The sequence below is a fragment of the Conger conger genome, chromosome 4 (assembly GCF_963514075.1).
Source record: "Conger conger chromosome 4, fConCon1.1, whole genome shotgun sequence".
Lineage (NCBI taxonomy): Eukaryota > Metazoa > Chordata > Actinopteri > Anguilliformes > Congridae > Conger > Conger conger.
This window is the reverse complement of record NC_083763.1, coordinates 57,764,834-57,784,403: the sequence shown is the minus strand read 5'-3', so window position 1 is coordinate 57,784,403 and position 19,570 is coordinate 57,764,834. Positions and strand designations below refer to the sequence as shown.

At 37.7% G+C, this 19,570-nt stretch overlaps 1 protein-coding gene across 1 annotated transcript in view; it reads left to right on the top strand.

Moving 5' to 3' along the window:
* The first annotated feature begins 7,367 nt into the window (after positions 1-7,367).
* The window catches only part of agbl4 (AGBL carboxypeptidase 4), a 337,579-nt gene continuing 325,376 nt past the window's right edge, over positions 7,368-19,570 (top strand). The window contains exons 1-2 of the mRNA XM_061239954.1: positions 7,368-7,448; positions 9,769-9,891. Coding sequence (XP_061095938.1) covers positions 7,370-7,448; positions 9,769-9,891 — 202 coding nt within the window. The 5' untranslated portion in view covers positions 7,368-7,369. The remainder of the gene's footprint in view (positions 7,449-9,768; positions 9,892-19,570) is intronic.

The window sequence follows — 19,570 nt, the reverse complement described above, 5'->3', positions numbered from 1 at the left end:
CTCCAGAGTTTGCAGAGAATGGTGCGAAAAATGAAAAACACCCAGTGAGCAGCAGTTCTGCGGGCAAAAACGCCTTGTTAATAATCATTCATTCATGAATAATTCATACTGCTAAAACACTAGTGTGCTTACAGTACGAGCCCCTCTGTCCGGCATCAAATCCTGACTGTGCTAGTGCTGACTGTGGCTGGCAGTGTTGCATGTGTGGCAGTAACATCACCCAGGGAAGATATATTTCAGTCAGCAGGATTGTCCTCATGGCATTGTGCACTGTCGATTTGGTCAATTGGTGCTTGCAGCTATGCATGATGTACGCTCCCCAGTGCAAAGATTGTGTAGGTCATCCTGCTGGCTGAACAGAAGGGCTTGTCTGCACTCTTTCAAATTGATGGAAGACACTGCAGTGATGTCACGCTCTACCTAGCTTGCTCAACATGAGTAAATTAAAACGGAATTCACTTCTACAGTTTTTTTAATTAGCCTGTGTGGCTAAATAATTTTTTTATTTTATCAGAATGCCAAAACATTATTTGTTGTTTATTCGCTCCTGCTAATCCTGCTATTTCATCCCACTTCTGTTACAAATGTCATAATAAAATTATGAATGACATTTGTTGCGTTATTATAGCATGTTGACATATATCCATGTTTTTCAGAACGCACGTGAAATGCAGATTTTGAAATGTCCTGTGTTCCACAGACACAGCATTCCATGGGCTAGTGCAGCATTGGCAATGTAGGCTGGGCATATTCATCATACATTGCCCCTGTAGCTTTTGAGGTTTTGAGAAGAGAAAAAGTGTCAAGGGGCTAACAGGTGGATTTTATTGCAAGAATGGTTAAATGTTATGCAGGTTATAACTGTAGAAATACTTGCTACATAGCTAGCCAGCAGGCAAACTCCTAGCCCAGTGATGAGTTGGGAAATCTCAATATAACATACACATTATAGGCCTATATATAGCCTAGCCTACCAAAATGAAAGCCAGTGTACCCAACCATGCTGCTTTTTTGTGCTGAACTGCATCTACAAAATTGATCAAATCTCAGCAAACTATCCGAGATTATGTTTTCACTCTGGGTAAATTCATTTTTACTTTAATAAAATTTTTGGGTGAACTGTCCCTTCAGACTGGTCAAAAAAACTTTTGATCTAAAACAAGAGTAGTATAAAAAGTAATAATTCATATTATGGCGTTGATAAGGTGATATGATTACTTTGTTCAGGAGACTTCCTTGTGTAGTGTTCTGAGACTTTTCATTATCTGAAAGATTTGTAGCAATTTGAAAATAAAGCCTGATCCTTATTTTATGTGATTTGAATGTGATTAGGATATAGTTTACATATAATTCTAATAAACTCTATTAGATTCTAATAAAGAATGAAAACTGTCAGGAATATAGTTAGAATATGGGTTTATTAGGGAACAAAGAACCAATGGTACATATGTAGGTCCCCAGTTGTTTTGAGGATGTGGCTAGAATGCAATTATGGGGCTTTCAACCAACATGGTGCTCATCCTTTTGTGCTCAGAATGCAGATATTGGGGCTAATGTGGAACTTGGGAAGTCAGGGAGATTTTATTGCTTTCCTGAGGTTGATTTGCAAGTGCAATCTGCAGAAAAGTGCACTCTGAGCTGTAAGAAATCCAGATTCCTTATGGTACAGCTGTAGAATGGGATTAGATTAGAATGTGATTGAAACTGTGAGCAAAATGTTGTGACAACTGGGACAATTTTACAATCATAAAAAAACTCAAGCTTTACTTACGCAGCAAATACAATTGAAATTCTTAAGACAACTGTTATTTTGAAACTTGCCAATCTGAAATCGAGTGTGAACAAAAAAATGCTTTCTTTTGATTTCCAATGTTACACCAAACAAACTTCAATGTTTGAAGCAAGCTAAACCAATTAATAATGTATAATATTGGTATGCTTTTTTATTGATATGGGTGGCACACTGCCACTGAAGTCAAACAAGCCACATAGGATGTGTGAGATAGCAGCTGAAATTACATTACATAACACTGATTTAGCAGATACACTTCACCATAATGACTTACAAAAGTGGAGCACATCAGTTAGTCCCGATCCTACAGAAGTGCAGTATCACTAAGAAGACACAAAAGGCCCATTTCAAATCATTATGTGTGATGTTAACCAACAAACCAACAGTTCAGTGTCGCTGTAACCAATGACGTGCAATGAATGTACTCTGAATGACTGTAGGGCATTCATACTTTTTGCTAAGGACAAGACCGCAGTCTATATTGGACAACAAAAGAACGTTCATCAACCTTCAGCAATTATACTGTACAGTTGGGAACAATTTAGTCCCATAATTAATGTCAGAATATTTGCTAGCTCCCTCTCGGTTTGTAAAATGTCCTACATTATATACTGTATGTGTTTCTAGCTAGATACAGTAACTCTTGTTGACTTAACATTGAAAATGTTGGACTCAAATAAATGTTCAGTTTATTTGAGCCCAAATGGGATCAAAGCTACTACAAAACCACAAAAACCTTTGCTACACTGTTACTATTACTGTGTAAGCACTAGGCTGATAAAGCTTATATTTCAAATTGTTTCTTTATGCATGTTGGGGAGAACTACACTCAGTGAGAACTTTATTAGGTATTTATTTTACTTAGATACTGCTGTGGCCTATCCACTTAAGAGTTTTGACGTGTTGTGTGTTTAGAGATGCTCTTCTGCATACCACTGTTGTAATGCATGGTTAATTGCATTACTGTCAATTTCCTGTCAGCTTCAACCAGTCTGGGCCTTCTCCTAAGACCTCTCTCATTAACAATGCGTTTCTGCCTGCGGAACTGCTGCTCACTGGATGTGTGAAAAGCCCAGGAGATCAGCAGTTTCTGAGAAACTCAATCCACCCTGTCTGGCACCAACAATCATTCCATGGTCAAAGTCACTTCAGTCTCATTTCTTCCCGATTCCGACATTTGGTCTGAAAAACACCTCTTGACCACGTCACGTTTTATGTATTTAGTTGCTACCACATAATTGGAGATTGATTAAATTTACAATTACCATTGGAACTATTTTGCTGTGAATTGGCAGCCTATAGCCTAGTGGCTAAAGTGCTTGACTGGGACCAGTCAAGCCCAAGCCACAATAAGTTCAGTGCAGCTGTTGGGCCCTTGAGCAAGGCCAAATGCAAGTGAAATGTGTTATTTGTGTTGTCTAAAAGACAACTGTTGCTTATATTCTGTGCTTTAATGCAGTTAAATGCATATGGCTGTGCAAATGCATATGACAAGTAATTTGAACCAATTAAGGCAGCATTCATTAGTTGGAAAAAAAAAGCCTGCATACACACTCACACTCACTGATGAACTACGAAAATACCTGCAGACACTGTAGCCCTTAGGACCTTGAGTTAAGTAGTAGCAGTTGGTTGTAATCTGTGATGTTTTCACTGAAATTTTCACTCATTTAGTGTTCTATGAAGAGTTTCAACTGCTCTAGGACACAGTTTTAACCAGCCTTGTGTGTAGGCTGTACACGGCTCAGTAAATCATAGTTTATTAATATATTGAACAGTTTCAAAATAAATTGGAAATGAAAACTCATCCAAACATTGGGACACCTTATTTCCCATAAGTGGCCTCTACAGAATCTGCTCAGAGAAGTATAGTTTGAAATTTCAGGACCTACACTGTATCATGAAGGTCATCAAAGATACTGAAAATCCTGGCTGTAAATTCTTCATGCAAAAATTATATATAAATAAAAAAGGTGCGATTACCCCAACCAAGCCAGAATGGGATCCTTCTTTGATGCGATGTACAGTACTGTATATGCCTTGCCTCTCACCCCAGGGGGGAAAGTGGCTAGTTAATAGCAGCCTATTGACACCGAACCATCTGCTGGAGTGGACCACAGCCAGGAGGGAGGAGATCGAAGCCACAGCAATCGTCACACTGTTGGTGCTGCGCTTGTGTGTGTGTGTGTGTGTGTGTGTGTGTGTGTTTGACAAACTGTACTTCTGTATGTTCACTGGTATCTGCCACAAATGAAAATAAAACTGCTTAAAGGGATACATAACTTTCTGGATTTTAAAAATATTATTTCATCTTTTGTGTGTGTATTTTTCTAATTGACCATGTGTGATGAATTATACTTTCATTCTTTTTCTAAAAGCATTTCTGATAACCTACCAGCTATACAGAACATTCTGGAGTTTGTGGTCTAAAGCAAGAAAATACACTTCAGATAACCCCAACACAACTTGTTATGCCTCCTGAGTTCATGCTTTTATATATCACCCGATTATTCTTTAAAAAATGAAATCATTATTGTTTGTAAATATTTCCTCTGATGCAGCCTGAGACCACTGCATTTAAGAAGCGATATACAGTAGCAATTTTAAAACTGATATTTATTTTTTATAATTTTGAATAAACACTCTATGTATTCTGTTCATGTGTACTACCTCTGGAAATATAATGTCACAATACATTTGGAGTAACTTGAAGTGTATTTTATGACTTTATGAGAGCACAATCATACAAATGTCTATACATGCCACTGTAAAGCCAGCAGGTAGACAGCAGGTTGTCAGAAACTTCTCAAAATATCACAAATATCCTCCATGGCACATAAAAACTGTCTGGATCAATTTAAAGCATACACATTAGCCCTTTACATATTTACAATTGCCAAAATCTAATTGTGGTGCTATGATTCCTATGACATGAGACTGGTCTTCCATACACAGGGATGGACTGTCAGTAGAATCATGAGACTGCAGTGTGTTCTCTTTGTCAGCTGCCCCCCCACCACCACCACAAAACACACACACACACACACACACACACACACACACACACACACACTCACACACTTTTGCCCTCTTAATCCCAGAAGTCTCCTGATTGCTGTCGCCATAGTGACTCTCTGTGTCTTTCCTCATGCAGTCTCCTCTTTACTGGTCCCCAGTGTTCTGTCTTTTCACTGCATGACCTCCCATTCATTTATGGTAGTCTATATATGAAGGCCCTTAGTCACAAGAGAAAGGCTTTCCCCGTGCACAGATACATAAAACGCACATTACATATGCATACTTCTTAAGAAATGGTTTCCTTTGTACTGAATGTAAACCGAATGAAGTTCTCGGAAATCAGATTTGAGGTATTGAATTATTTTAGCTTAAATACTGCCCTTGGAAAACCTATATTTTCCTTTCAACTAAGTCTGCAATCAAAGAATGTGCTTTGAAACATTTTGGCCGTGACTGAACAGTTTTTTAAAAGGTTTCCTGCTTTAAAATATAAATAGCAATGTAAAATCTGGATATGTAAACAATGTTTTTTTTGTTTTTTTTTTCAAAATCTATTAGGAATTATTGCATAAATATTGTCTGTTTCATTCCATTTCTGTCACATATGTTGTTGTACAGACTGTATGATGGGAATTATGTTTAGGTAAAACTTGTTTTCTGGGGAAATAATAGTATCTCATGGGAGGCAATTAAAAATTGAGGATCAAGAAGTGGACTGTATTTTTCTCTTCTTTTCTGTGATTGATGTGTTCATTAAATTGTTTTTTCATTCTGTAGGGTGGGTGACAAGAGATTGGCATTGCACAGATGTACAGATTCCTTTTTAAAGGATATTGTCAAAGGAGTTTGAGGCTTGGGTAAATGTCCACTAACATCTTATCACATTACTTCTCAAGAACAAAGCTGGAATAGCAGTAGCACATAGCCAATTTGGCCAAAATATTGCCATAATATACCAGCAAGGGCAACTCTTCAATTTTCAGAAAGTATTGGATATCACGATTCCTCATCATTTTCAAAATAATCATGATGCAGCTCTAGCTGTCCAGCAACCTGAAGCTTGCTATCAATTATGATCAAGGGAAAACAACAGGCCAATCTTATTAAAGAGGACCCCCCACCTAGCCTCATTCATCTGCTCCTGACTGCTGTTCCAGCAAAGCTTGAAACCTGAAAATGAACAGCAAAAGGCCACAGAACATGCAGTTGTCACTACCACCCAAGTTACATGCTCTACACTTTTAAGGAACCAGTCAGGCGCCTTGGTTCAATAATAATGGCAAATTAACCAGTGACCAGACTTGATTATGCTTGATGACATCTTGAAGACATCAGTGCATACTTAAGACATGTTCTATTGTGACAACAAGTTCATAATGAGATGTACATGTAAGGAGGAGTTAATGCCGACCGCTGCATCTTCCCAAGTTATTGTCCTTTCTGAAAGAACATGTTACCCTTCATGCTAGAGGAGAGACAAGGGGAGTCTTTGGTATTAATATCGGAAGACGAAAATGTGTGTGTGCGTGTGTGTGTGTGTGTGTGTGCATGTGTGTTTCCAGTGGTTATAGATATAAAAACTATCTTCATAAACAATCTTGATAATACTTTCAAGGTGTTTTGCCACATTCTCCATATCTGGCTTCTGATATCCTTGTTATCATCCATCTTTCCAAACAAACAGTACTGAGCTTGGTGCAAAATAAAGCTTTCCAAACATGGTCAGTTATACATTCTTACCACATCTACGGTGCACTCTTATTCTACATTTTACATTTTATTCTTACTACATTATTACTACACATACCAGGCGTACCGCGAACAAGATGTCCATGACAAAGACCCTCCTCATCTATACTCCTACTCTGAATCTCCAGCTTTACCACCTCTGGCAATACTATAATATCCCACACATCTTATGGCTTAAGTTATATGGTCTTACAGTCATACAACATTTATTTTTTATTTTTTTTATTTTATTTTTTATTGTGGTTTCTTTAGTATTTTCTTGCTTTAGACCAAATTCCCCTTTATCAGCCACTGTAAACCTGGCATGCTGTCAGAAAATATGTAAATATCTTTCATTGCACACAAACACTGTCTTGGCAGAAAGTGTAGCTAATATTATGTAAGAAAATACATTCCACAGCCTTATTTAACTTTGGTGTATATGCGAGCCTGCATCTGCCAGTTTGTTAGGACTTGGCCGTGCACACTTGACCCAGCATGTCAAAGGGCCCTTGCATGTGCATGGATAAATAAAAGATGAATGAGGAATAGCGACATGCAGTTGGTGCATTTTTCAAATAAACTGACCTAATGCTGTTAGCAGGGAGTGCACATTCTGTGTAATGTGTATCATATTTTAATTTGATTACATTTTTAAATATTCATATGATATGAATCTATTACTGGCATTTGTAACTAACTATTCATTTAAATGCCTTGTTTTTACAATATTTAATGTTCCATCGTCCCATGCACCTGCTACGGTACGGTTTGCAATAAGTCACATGGCCACGCACTGTCCCCTCCGTCACGTTGCGTTACCGTGGCAACATGCTGCTAGCGTCGCGTGCTTGTGTTGTGACCAAGATGGAAAGAAAGATGGAGGAGAACATCAGAGACCACGAAACTGGTGTGTAAATACAGTAAAATGCTATGATTCTGATATTTCGGAACAATTTTACACGCATTTAAGCATATATGTACGGCTATATTGTCGGGCTGAATCTTAACGAGCCTATGGAGTCAACAAACTTAAATGGTTAATGCACGTTCATTTCAGCTCATGTAATAGAATAGCGAGCTAGCTAATTCCCTCAGACTAACACGGCTTGTATAATTTTGCTGGCTAGTTTGCCAACATTTTGAAAACCTTGTTGCTAAGCAAGTTTGCTTGGAAGCTATCTGTTAGCCCCCAAACCACAGGCAGCACATTCATTTGTGAATGCATGCCAATTATATTTGAATGGCTTATTGACTGAGCCATGACATGAAACGACGCTAGCTAGCTGCTACACAGTGCTGGACAGCTAGCGAACAAGCTAAGAATAAATTTTTTGTAACGTTAGCTACAGGTGCATATAGTACATATTTCCTGTTATTTAATATATCCGTCTTGCTTTCAACGGATTTAGATAACTTTATCTGCCTTGGTGTAGCTACCTCTTTATACCATTCTCCGCCATCGCATAAATCTTGTTTGCTAGCTAACAATAAACATAGCTAGCTATGGTTGTATTTACATGTTGTGTACATGGTTGTTTGATTTTAAACTCATCGAGTCTAACTTAGAACTAAACTAGAAGGCTGGCAAAGTTATTCGTACTGTACCTCTACTGTTGGTGTCTTGGCAACCCATAAATAAAAAAACACTGCAGGACCACATTAAACAAGCTGCAGCACTGCGAAGTAAAACCGTTAAGTTGTTTTATCGTGGTGATGATGGCTCTGCAATCGAAGAATATTGTATTTTTAAATATGCAAGCGTTTAGATACGTGTATAACAGTATTCTAATTATTAAGATTGTTTCTTTTTTTTAAAACACATCTTTAATGTTACATAAAGCTGAATCAGTCTCGTAAATGCTTAGAAAAGTAGCGAAGAAGTGTAATCCATCCTTGTCCTTTCATACCTAAAATCTTTCTGCCACATCAGATGCATCTTTTAAGTGCCTCTTTCTGTAGACCTCCTCCTATGACCCCTGTAAAGTAGAGGTCTGGTACAAGGACCCTGGGAATTGTCCTCGTCAGGCTTTATAGTGTACTTTGAGGACATCCCTGGCTGTGGTTTAACATTCTGAAATGCATGCCAAGATATTCTGTGGCAGGAATGTCCCCTTGCCTGACTCTGTGGCAGGAAAGATGAATTGCAGTTGTTTTCAAAATGATAAAGAAGCAGCAGTAAATGTTTCCTTTTGAAAAATGCAAAACCCAATGGAGAACATTGCATGTCTTAAATTATTATTATTATTGTTGTTGTTGTTGTTGTTGTTGTTGGGTTAGGTTTGTGCTTGCTACTTCTATCGGACCAGGGGGTGCAGAAGATATCTATCGAACAGGGAGACCATTCCAAACTAATTTTCAATGTTATTCAGAATGTAGTGTACCACAAACTGGATCTGTACAAATAATTTGAAGACTGGACATTCTGGTAATAAACCGTAGATTTTATTTGTAAATCTACTATTGACTTCAGTGCCCAAATAACATATAGCCTGTCAGCAGTTTCCAATATGGTTTGTCTGTGAAGTTTGTTTTTGTTTTTTAAGTATGGGCCAGAGCTATCATTTTTTAGCCAAATATGTCTTTCAGTATAATATTTATGATAAAATCTGGAATGCAAAAAAAAATCTCAAGATTAAATGGACATTGGAAAAATGCAACACAGTATTTTGCATTATAGTAAAAGCACAACTACAACTAGTGCAAAATGAAAAACATTTTTAAAACCTACATGATGGGTTAAAGTAAGTAAGTATGAACATCAGACTGTGGTAGGGGGCCATGTTACTTCACCTGCATAGCCTCATAATTTCTCAGTAAATTGTACCGTTTTCCTGTAGAACATTGTTGACCATATTCATTAAATGGAACCTGATGTATTAAAAGCAATGGATAAGAACAACATCTGTGTGAGAGTTCTGTGCGAGTAACCAGTTGTTACAGTTACAATCTGGACCAAAGTATACCAAAAGAGAAGTATCAAACAACAGCATTGAAATAACTAAGAATCTTTGGTATAGCCAAGGTTCTTTGCTTGCTTGGTTTAATCGGACATGGCACCCCTTATGCTACCTTAGGACATTTTAATAAATTCGATTCACAGAGTGAATGTGAATGTACAAGTGAAGAAATCGCCTACAAGAACGATAGTTCAGAGCCTCAGATGACCGAAGTAGATGTGAACATCAATCTATTCCGAGTGGCACAACAAGCGGCTATTTCTGTCCTAGGCAGTGAAGCTGGAGGTGAAGATGCGTTAGTTGGCAACATCAACAAGCTGCTCGTCACCCCACCAGGCTACACAGGAGCTTCTCGAAAGGGTCACCTCATCTTTGACGCGTGCTTCGAGAGTGGTGAGTGGAAAAAAGCGGTGGACATTCTTCCGGTACTTTTTGTCATTCTTGTCACATCGCCATGAAGTCCAAAAGTAGAGTTGAATCAATGCAATGTAGAGGTCTTTTAAAAACACAATGAATTAGATGGGGAGCAGCAAATGCTTTTGTAGCAGGGGGCCATTTTGATTGCAAGCCGTGATATTTCATAATCAAAAGCCTGGAAAATTGTTGCGAGCATGTTGGTAGTACTTGGTAACAATACTTTACTTTAACAATTAGTTTAATAATATATTCTCCTTACAAATGATACTTTTTTGTAACCTGTGCCACATACAGTGTGACTGTACCCAAACAAAACATTGCCTCTTACATTATAAAGTTGCATTTACCCTCACAAGTATGTATGTTAAATACGAGGCCTCAATGTATGTTCACGTTGTAATTACATTACATTACATTATTGGCATTTAGCAGATGCTCTTATCCAGAGTGACGTACAGGTGATTAGACTAAGTAGAAGACAATCATCCCCTGGAGCAATGCAGGATAAGGGCCTTGCTCAAGGGCCCAACGGCTGTGCGGATCTCATTGTGGTTAACCGAGGATCGAACCACGGACCTTGCGTGTCCCAGTCATCTACCTTAACCACTACACTACAGGCCGCCCTCATGGTAATGCGTGGTTATTTGTGTTACTGTCACATTCCTGTCAGTTTCAACTTGTTTGGACTTTCTCTGTTGACCTCTCTCATCAACAAAGAGACTTTTGTGCATGAAAATACCAGGAGATCAACAGTTATGGAAATACTCAAACCAGCCCATCTAGCACCAACAATTATGCTATGGATGAACTCACTGAGATAAAATTTTTTCCAGATTCTGACAGTTGATGTGAACATTAACTGAACTGCCTGTCCCATATTTGCATGATTTTATGCATTGCACTGGTGCCACATGATCGGCTGAAGAGGTAATCACGTGAATAAGTAGGTGTACAGGTGCTCCTAATAAAGTGCTCAGTGAGCTTACACTAATATCTATTACTTCCCCTGTATTATATACGGTGATGAAACAGTTTTCCGATTACCACTGATTATTAAACTGATGCCAGTTTGTTCTTTTGTGTGTTGCAATTTTCATGAATGCAATAGGATGCAATTCATGGCGTTTTGAATGTTCTTGTGTAGTTCAGGGTCCTGTTGATATCCATTTAAGCATTCACCTTTTGTCACACAGGTCATTTATAAACTCATAATCAGATTTAATGCATGCATTATCTTTAGCCGAAACTAAGGGAATACTGATACTTATGCTCATACCGTTGTAGGGGGATCATTTTGGTTTATCCCCAGTGTCTCATGGCTGTGTGACTATGATTAATAAAAGAAAATCAGGCAATGTTTAAAAAGATAGCATGTTTGGCCTTGTTGTCAGTTAGTGAGAAAATAACAATATTTCTCCTGACAGAAACTGAGGCAGAGCGAAATGTGGTTTTTAATGGCTAATTATCTACTATTAAAATTGAAATGCTTTATTTCTGTTACCTTGTCAGTTTCCCTTGTTGAAAACTGTAATTAAAAAGAGTTAATGTTTTGACAAATGCTTTGTAAATGGCCTTTGTTTGGCACTTTTAGACCGAGTGAACACAGCAGTAATGAAAAAGTTTATTTTTTTCAGCTGGAACAAGGTTAAGTGGGCTGGAGAGACAGTGGAACCTTCACAGCATTGTTATCTACTCTGAGGGAAAGGTTCAGGGTCTTCAACAGACAACAAGTTCAGCTTTTCATTCATTTTGCATTTGGCATGAGCTGGGTAATCTTAAGATGAAAAACATTGGATAATACTAATAAAAATGGCAGGGATATGCTATTGTACATCCCATATTTCTGCTCTCATGTCCGCAGAAAGACACTTACCCTGATAGCTTCACAGGACTGTTCTGTATCCTGAACTGTCCTGGCTATGCAGTATATCATTTGGCACATTACAATACATAATTTTATTTAGTCCTCTTTTATTAGTTTGCTAGAAAACGAACCGCTAAATAAATAAAGTCTAGGTTTATGTTGTCCAGTTCAATTTACTTTTATACTCAAAGGTACAATAGGTGAGATTTTTGTGTTAAAACATTGTTACAAGACCATTGTAAATCCCTGACTAACGTTGAAAAACGCTCACTGACATGTTGACTCACCCTCTGCCTGTGTTCATAGTCCTTAAATTCGGGTTTCAAAATATGCAGTTGACGGGCCGGCACTCTGTACCAAAACATTGTATAGCTGTACAATAATTCAAGCTCATTGGTTTAAAATTGGTTCGAATTGCCACAGCCAATGGCGTTTCAACATCAGCGCATTCGCTGAGAAGGGGTGGGTTAAACAGTGTTTTGGTTTGAGCATGTTTGTTGCTGCAATTCCTCTCTTGACCATTGGAAGTCCGAAATTACCTATTCATCTTTAAGTTAAGGAGTATAGTATAATAGTATTGTATAGCCATTGACATGTCAAATGAACACAGTAACTTGGGATGATTTTTCATGGGAGGCACAAATAGACAGAACTCTATCAAAACTGGAAAGAAGCCTTGCAGTAATAAACATATGTTCAAAGTTTATGTCAATAAATTCAACTAGGCGGGTAATACAGGTTTTGGAATCACATTCAGATTACTGCTCTGTTATTTGGTTCGGTGTGCAGGAAGCAAGAGTAATACATTTCAGGAAGCACAAAATAAAGTGCCACTTTGTTGTCAATACAGGACAAATATAGTTACAATGCATAATAATCTGTCTTGGTTGACAACCGATTCATTTATTAATTACTTTCCTTTTGAGAAACATCTTCATAAAAAAAGCCCAGAAATACTCTATAAGAATTTGTCCTTCAGCTCAGACAGACATAATTAGTGGCAATCGTCCTTTCCTCTTCTACCTAGATGCAGAACAAATTCAATGCAGCGAATGGTAATTTTCCAAGCAATAGCAAGCTGGAACTCATTACCGAAACTGTTAGCTCTAGAAAATAAAAAAGTTTGTTTTAAGAGAATATTGAAGTTTTTGTCTCAAGAAACAAATTGGATTTATTAATTGGATAGTCTCTTTGCACAAGATGTGGGGAAACTATGAGGTAGAAGGGGGTAATAACATTTCTAATGGAGGCTATAAAAGCAATTAAAATTAGTTTAATCCTAAATACTCTGTTTAACAACAATTTAATATTACATCTGGTCATCTGTATGTATGCTTACTTAGAAGTAATAAAAGCTGTTTGTTGTATGTATTTTACAAAATAATCAGTGTTGGTATAGGCAGCCTATTTTATATATTGTTTTTGGTTTTATAAATAACTGTAATATATATACTGTATGTGGACTTAAGGAAGCATAGCTAAAGGAGAGCTAAATAAACATCTACTGAAAGGAAAATGTCACTTCTCTGTAGTGCGGAAAATGACAAGAGTTTAATGTCGGAATTCATTTTGCCGGCTACTGCAAGATGAAGGTGAGAAAAACACCCCTTCTCCTAGTATGCAAGGTTGGGGGGAGGTATACTTATAATTACCTGCCCTTTGTAGTTCTTTAAAAAATGGGGTAGTGGTGTATGTCATTAGAGGTGTATGTCAAATTCACTCCAGACATTGCCGCTGTTACTGTGCATAGAGTGGTCAGCCACTAAGAGAGAATTCATCAGTTATGCCTAGATCTGATCAATTAGCCTAATGCCATTTTGCTGTAGAATTTCCCTTTAATTATGACTGGTTTGATGAAATAATATGGTAAAATAAGCAATTATGTATGTAACTCATAGAAATGGCAATCAAGACTTTGTAGCCTTAATTAACCTGATTAATATATTAGGCTAATTGGTGCAGACCCAATGGATTGTTTTGTGAAGAATTTATTTTCCTGCTTAGACGACAGCTAAATGTCCAAGTGTTAATGAGAAAGGAACACATGATATACTTAGACTTCTTTTTTTTTAGCTGTGTTATAGCGTGGTTAAAATTTGTTCTTCTTAGACGTATAACATTTCTTCCAGTTTTTCTCAGTTTTTTTTTTTTTTTTTTTTGCTTTTAGCCCTTCCCTACAACATTGGATGCCTTTTTGAACATGAGCTTATGGCATGTGAAATGCAGTAAGGAATATATTACATAACCGCTTAATTTTTCATTCACATATTTTATCTACCAAAAGCTGACAAGATGTTTACAAATCATAGCGGCTTAGACTGTGCAAAAATGGCATATTCAGGCTTGGAGCAATTATAAAATAGGCCTGTGTAGGATACTGTATGTAGGCAAGTATTTTAATTGCATATAAATCACATGGGGCATTTATATGGCTATATGAGACATAGTGATGGCAGGAGGAGCTAACACAGGAAACATGTTTTAGAGGCTGGCATGGGCAGCCAGGAATAAGAGGGCTACAACGTGTAATCAGTCCAGGGAGGGATGCAGTAAAGCAGGGAAGTATAAACATATAAAGGGAATAAACATATGTTTAGAGCAGTAATATAAATAAATAATCAGGTGGTTTCTTTTTTAAAGTTTCCCCATTTTCCCAGATGACATGCTCCGAGGGCCCCAGACGTTGATTAATGGGCACTGGGCTCCCAGACTGAGATCGGCTAACATATATGACATTACCCCAATGTCTCTGGGTCCGGATATTCTGCTGAATGATTTATGGAATTGATATTAATCTCTTTCCAGTAAATGCATTACCCAAGTTGGAAACGGAGGGGAATTGATGTTACTGCGCTAATGTCAAATTAATGCCCTGTTGCTGTTTCAGCAAAGCAACACCGTGGCTAAATGTTTTTAACCACTTCGAGGCCGACGGGAGCCCGGTGAAGACTGAAGGGAGGAAAGCCATTTTTCACCCCGGTGCTCATGCGGTTTCGGCAGGCCGTCCACCACTGGTTTTCAGGTGCTGGGCCGTGCCGGGAGAGCCGGTTACCCAAGCACCGGGACAAAGCCCCACTCCTGAAAATAGTGTGAGGCACTCAGAGGAGCCGTGCAGCAGTCTGCTCTTTCTCCTGACACCAGTGCTCCTCTCGGCCAACTCTGCTCAGCTGTTCTGCTGCTTGGACACATCGATCCGCAGGGCCCGAAGTGTAACGTAAGCATGTTGGCCCCGGGCCCATGCTTGTGTTGCCGAAATTTGAACAGAAATTGTTCATTTATTCGTTCATGGATGGCGCCAAGAACCTGAAAAAATTAAGGATATGTTTGGCAAATATAACTTGGTTGATTATGTTTTTTATATGGAAGTGATGCAGCTGTTGAAAATAACTCCAGGGCACTTTAGGCTAGACGTGTATCATTTCAAGTATATTCTTTTATACACTAATTACTACAGTCAGTGAGCCACTTAAATGTCATACTTTTTTATGAAAATATCTAACACTATAGACTAATGCATCACCCCCTTTTTGCGAAAAATGTGCTACTGTGGGGTATATTTTATTTTATTGCGTGATAATCAATAGCTTACCATGTCAAATATTTATCCAAACAATTTCATAAATTTATGGTTTCATGATTAATGATATAATTATTATGAATGTATTTTAGGGCAAAGCTTTACGGAAAAAAATTGCTTTCAAAAAATATTATTCTATATTATAATACTATTATTATAATTCTATTATTAATTGTATTTTCTTATTGCATTCTGTCTTGCAAAGATGTACTCATTATATGTAAACATACATTGAAATTGCTGAGATACAAAATGTGAAAAGTCTGAAGTACTAAGATTTGTTATAGTAGCATTACAAAATGTGATCCTAACTACTGGAGAAATTAGCTGCTGATTATAGCCATGTTAGATTCATTAAAATAAATATGCAAATTTAATGCAAATTGAGCAATCTGAACAAACTGAGCTGTTGATTTGTACTGTATACGGAACTGACAGCCATCTTTCCTACATGGACCTCTGCACATTGCTAACTAGCTTCTGTGAATGGGGAGATGAAACTGCTATGCTAACTGATATCTATGCTAGCGGACAACTAGCTATTGCAATTGAACAAATGGATGGAGGTTTTCAATGGAGAGCTCTCAAATCTATTTTTGTGTAAAAATAGCATACAATACTGTAAGCAATGTACAGAGACGTTCGTTAACAGTCAATATTCACACTGTGGGATAGTGAGTATGGCATATTGTTGAATTCCTGAACATATTTTCAAAGCAGCTACAGTATTTTAAGTAACTGTCACACTTTTCAAACAAAAGAAATGTGATATATGCAAAATAATTAGGGAACATAAAATCTAAAATGTTTAGATCCAAATTTCGATATTTTCACCTTAAATCTGATTTACCCCTTTCTTCCACCCCCGTTTCTGTTTTGTCCCAACCTTTGCATTATTGAAATACAGTGCATTGTAAGGGATATGAACCTTCCAGCAGTTAACGTCCTTGAAATGAATTGATTATCTGATTTCTCAAGTCACTGTTGTGGAGATTACTCTGTAATTGTTTCTTGATGTAAAAAAATGATAGGACTTAAAGTTGCAGTGGTTTCCATGTGAGCCATGATTATAAAGAATATCAGGCCTGCTGAACAGATAACTGTTTCACAGGAGGTAAAGTGAAACTACCATCACTTTCATGACAAGCATTTCAATATCCTTAGACACCTATGCCCTTTATGACCTCACATTTAAGTAGAAAGAACATTTTCATTTTATTGCAAACACAGTAATTTACAGATTTTAACTGAAATAAACAGTTGCATTTAACTGTATTTACATAGTGGTGTCACATTACAGGGTTGTTGTTCAAAGTGCTATTTTGAGCATAGCTACCAATGTCTTTGCAGGAAAAAAATCAGTGTGGAAAATTATTGGTAGCTGTGATGCAATATAAAAAGTACATTAAAACAGACTAGTGATGTAAGCTGTTTACTCAAGGTATAAAATATCTAATTTACATATAAATTAGATTTAACTAATACAGTTTGTTGTCAGCAATGTGCAGATTGGGTCAGTATATTCTTTTATATGCATTTCAGCCTACAGGTTTTTTTTTTTTTTAGTCGCACTGAAAAGCTGCCCCCCTCTTCCTCTTTAAGTTAACTTAAGAAAATGACCTCCATTATGCAGTTTGATCGTACAGAAACATAATGAATATTTCTTGCAGGCGTCATTAAAACCTCACTGATGGTTCTGCAGATTTCATAGTGTACGGAGTGGAATGTAAATTTCCACAACATTGTGTATGCAAATGGCCTTTAATGGTTATCATTTTATCACTTTGGCCTTTGAATCTCACCATGGCCGTGGTTTATTATTTTTTTTTATTGTGAAACCTTTTTGCATCTAGAATTAATTTGATGTTCATCAGCAGCACTGTTTACTGTAATTAATATTTTCTTTCCATTTACAGAACCCTGCAAATGGAAATGTCTATTGTCTATCCTTCTTGTTTTAGAGATTTTCACAATAATTTTTCTCTTTTAATTTCAGTTAATTGTAATAATACTTTGCAATGGGCGTGGTAATATTGTCCCAAAGATGCAACATTATTATGTTAATGTCATTATAACAGTGTATGTGATGGCACATATATTTTAATGTCCAGCTATACATTACAAGACTGTAGAGTTGCAGACATTTACATTGAGTTGACATGAAACACCTTAACTGATGTTAAATTTTAAATGCTCAAGTGGTACACTAGTTCTATAAAATGAACACACACCCAATTTAGTCTCTATTGTGTTGAAAACAACTCACAATTCACTGAAAAACCAGTGAATAAAATAGTGTATCCCAGCATTCTGTGTAAATGCTACTGAAAAGAAAAAATGTAAAAGTTGATAACTTCTTGTTTCTTTGTTTATTAGTATGTTATAGAAGACCAATGGGTTCTGATGCCTTCTGGACACTATAACGGAAAATGCCTAAATAAACTCGCCAGCTAATGACTAATGTGCTGTCCTGACATCTTTTAAAGGTGTAACATGGTGGTTGGTCACACTTTCTATGTTTTCATATGCAATTGCACAAGAGGGCATTGCAGAAACACGATAAAAGTATTAAATATGTCCGGTCTTTAGTTTTGGAGAAGAGTAAGCGCATTAAATGTATCGTCCTTTTTCAGCCGGTTGAGAATGTTCTCCTTGTGTGCATCACAGGTGCATTACTATTCCCCTTATCCCTCCCCTGTAACTTGTGACCATAGTTTGTGCCACCGGCCTACAGGCAATACAATGCAAATATATGACTCATGTTAGGTTAACTGAAATTTGACTGGCTTTTAAGGACTATTAGACTATTTCTGGTTATATTCATTGAGCTAGTTTGCTTTCATAAGGTGAAGTTAACGATAATGTTAGCTAGCTAGTTTGTTTTCATAAGGATATCATAGTTGTACTTTTATCTTAACTTGGCTAGCAAGCCAGCAAAAATTATTATTGGATAAGTCAGTGTCCTTACCTTAGCTATCGATAGTTGACATACTAAGTTAGCTAGCTTGCTTGTGATGAGCACGTATCATGGAGGTAGCTATGGTAACAAACAACAATGTGTGGAAAGTGGGGGCACGGTCTGTCAATCACAGTTCTCATTACCATGCCCAGACAGTTTGGGTGAACTTTTATAATGGGAAATTTAGGCTTAGAAAAAAATGACTGAAAAAAATGACATTCAATAAAATGAGGACGGCACGGATGGTGCAGTGGGTAGCTTTGCTGCCTCCCAGCAAGGAGGTCCTGGGTTCGAATCCCGGTCCCGGGGCCTCTCTGTGCGGAGTTTGCATGTGCTTCCCGTGTTCGCCTGGGTTTCCTCCGGGTACTCCGGTTTCCTCCCACAGTCCAAAGACATGCAGGTTAGAATGATTGGAGAGTCTAAATGGTGTGTGTCCCCTGCGATGGACTGGCGACCTGTCCAGGGTGTATTCCTGCCTTTCGCCAAATGTATGCTGGGATAGGCTCCAGCCCCCCTGCAACCCTGTTCAGGATATGCAGGTTAAGATAATAGATGGATGGATGGAATAATAAAATTATGCACAACTATTTTATTGTTGCCTAAAGACAACTGGCAAGTATCACATTCAACCAAGAACCACCGACTTTGCGTGTCCCAGTCATTTACCTTAACCATTACGCTACAGGCCGCCCCCTAACCACCATGTTACTCGTTTAAATACTAGATAAACAGCATTGACATTATTCTTTAATAATATTACACCAAACACACATTTTACTAAACTCCATAGTTAGCTACCATGAATTTCTATTATAAGCTATACACTCAGTGATCACTTTATTAGGTAGACCTGTACACTAGCTTGTTAATGCTAATGTTTAATCAGCCAATCATGTGGCAGCAACTAAATGCATAAAAGCATGCAGTCGTGGTCAAGAGCTTTAGCTGTTTTTTAGACCAAGTGTAAGAAACGGGAAGAAATGTGATCAAAGTGACTTCGACCATGGAATGGTTGTTGGTGCCAGACAGGGTGGTTTGAGTATCTCAGAAACTGCTGATCTCATGGGATTTCATGCACAACAATCTCTAGAGGTTGCAGAGATTGCTAAACATCCAGTGAGCAGCAATTCTGCGTCCAGAAATGCTTTGTTAATGAGAGAGGTCAGAGGAGAAGGGCCAGACTGGTCAAAGCTGACAGGAAGGTGACGGTAATGCAAATAACCATGCATTATAACAGTGGTATGCAGAAGAGCAA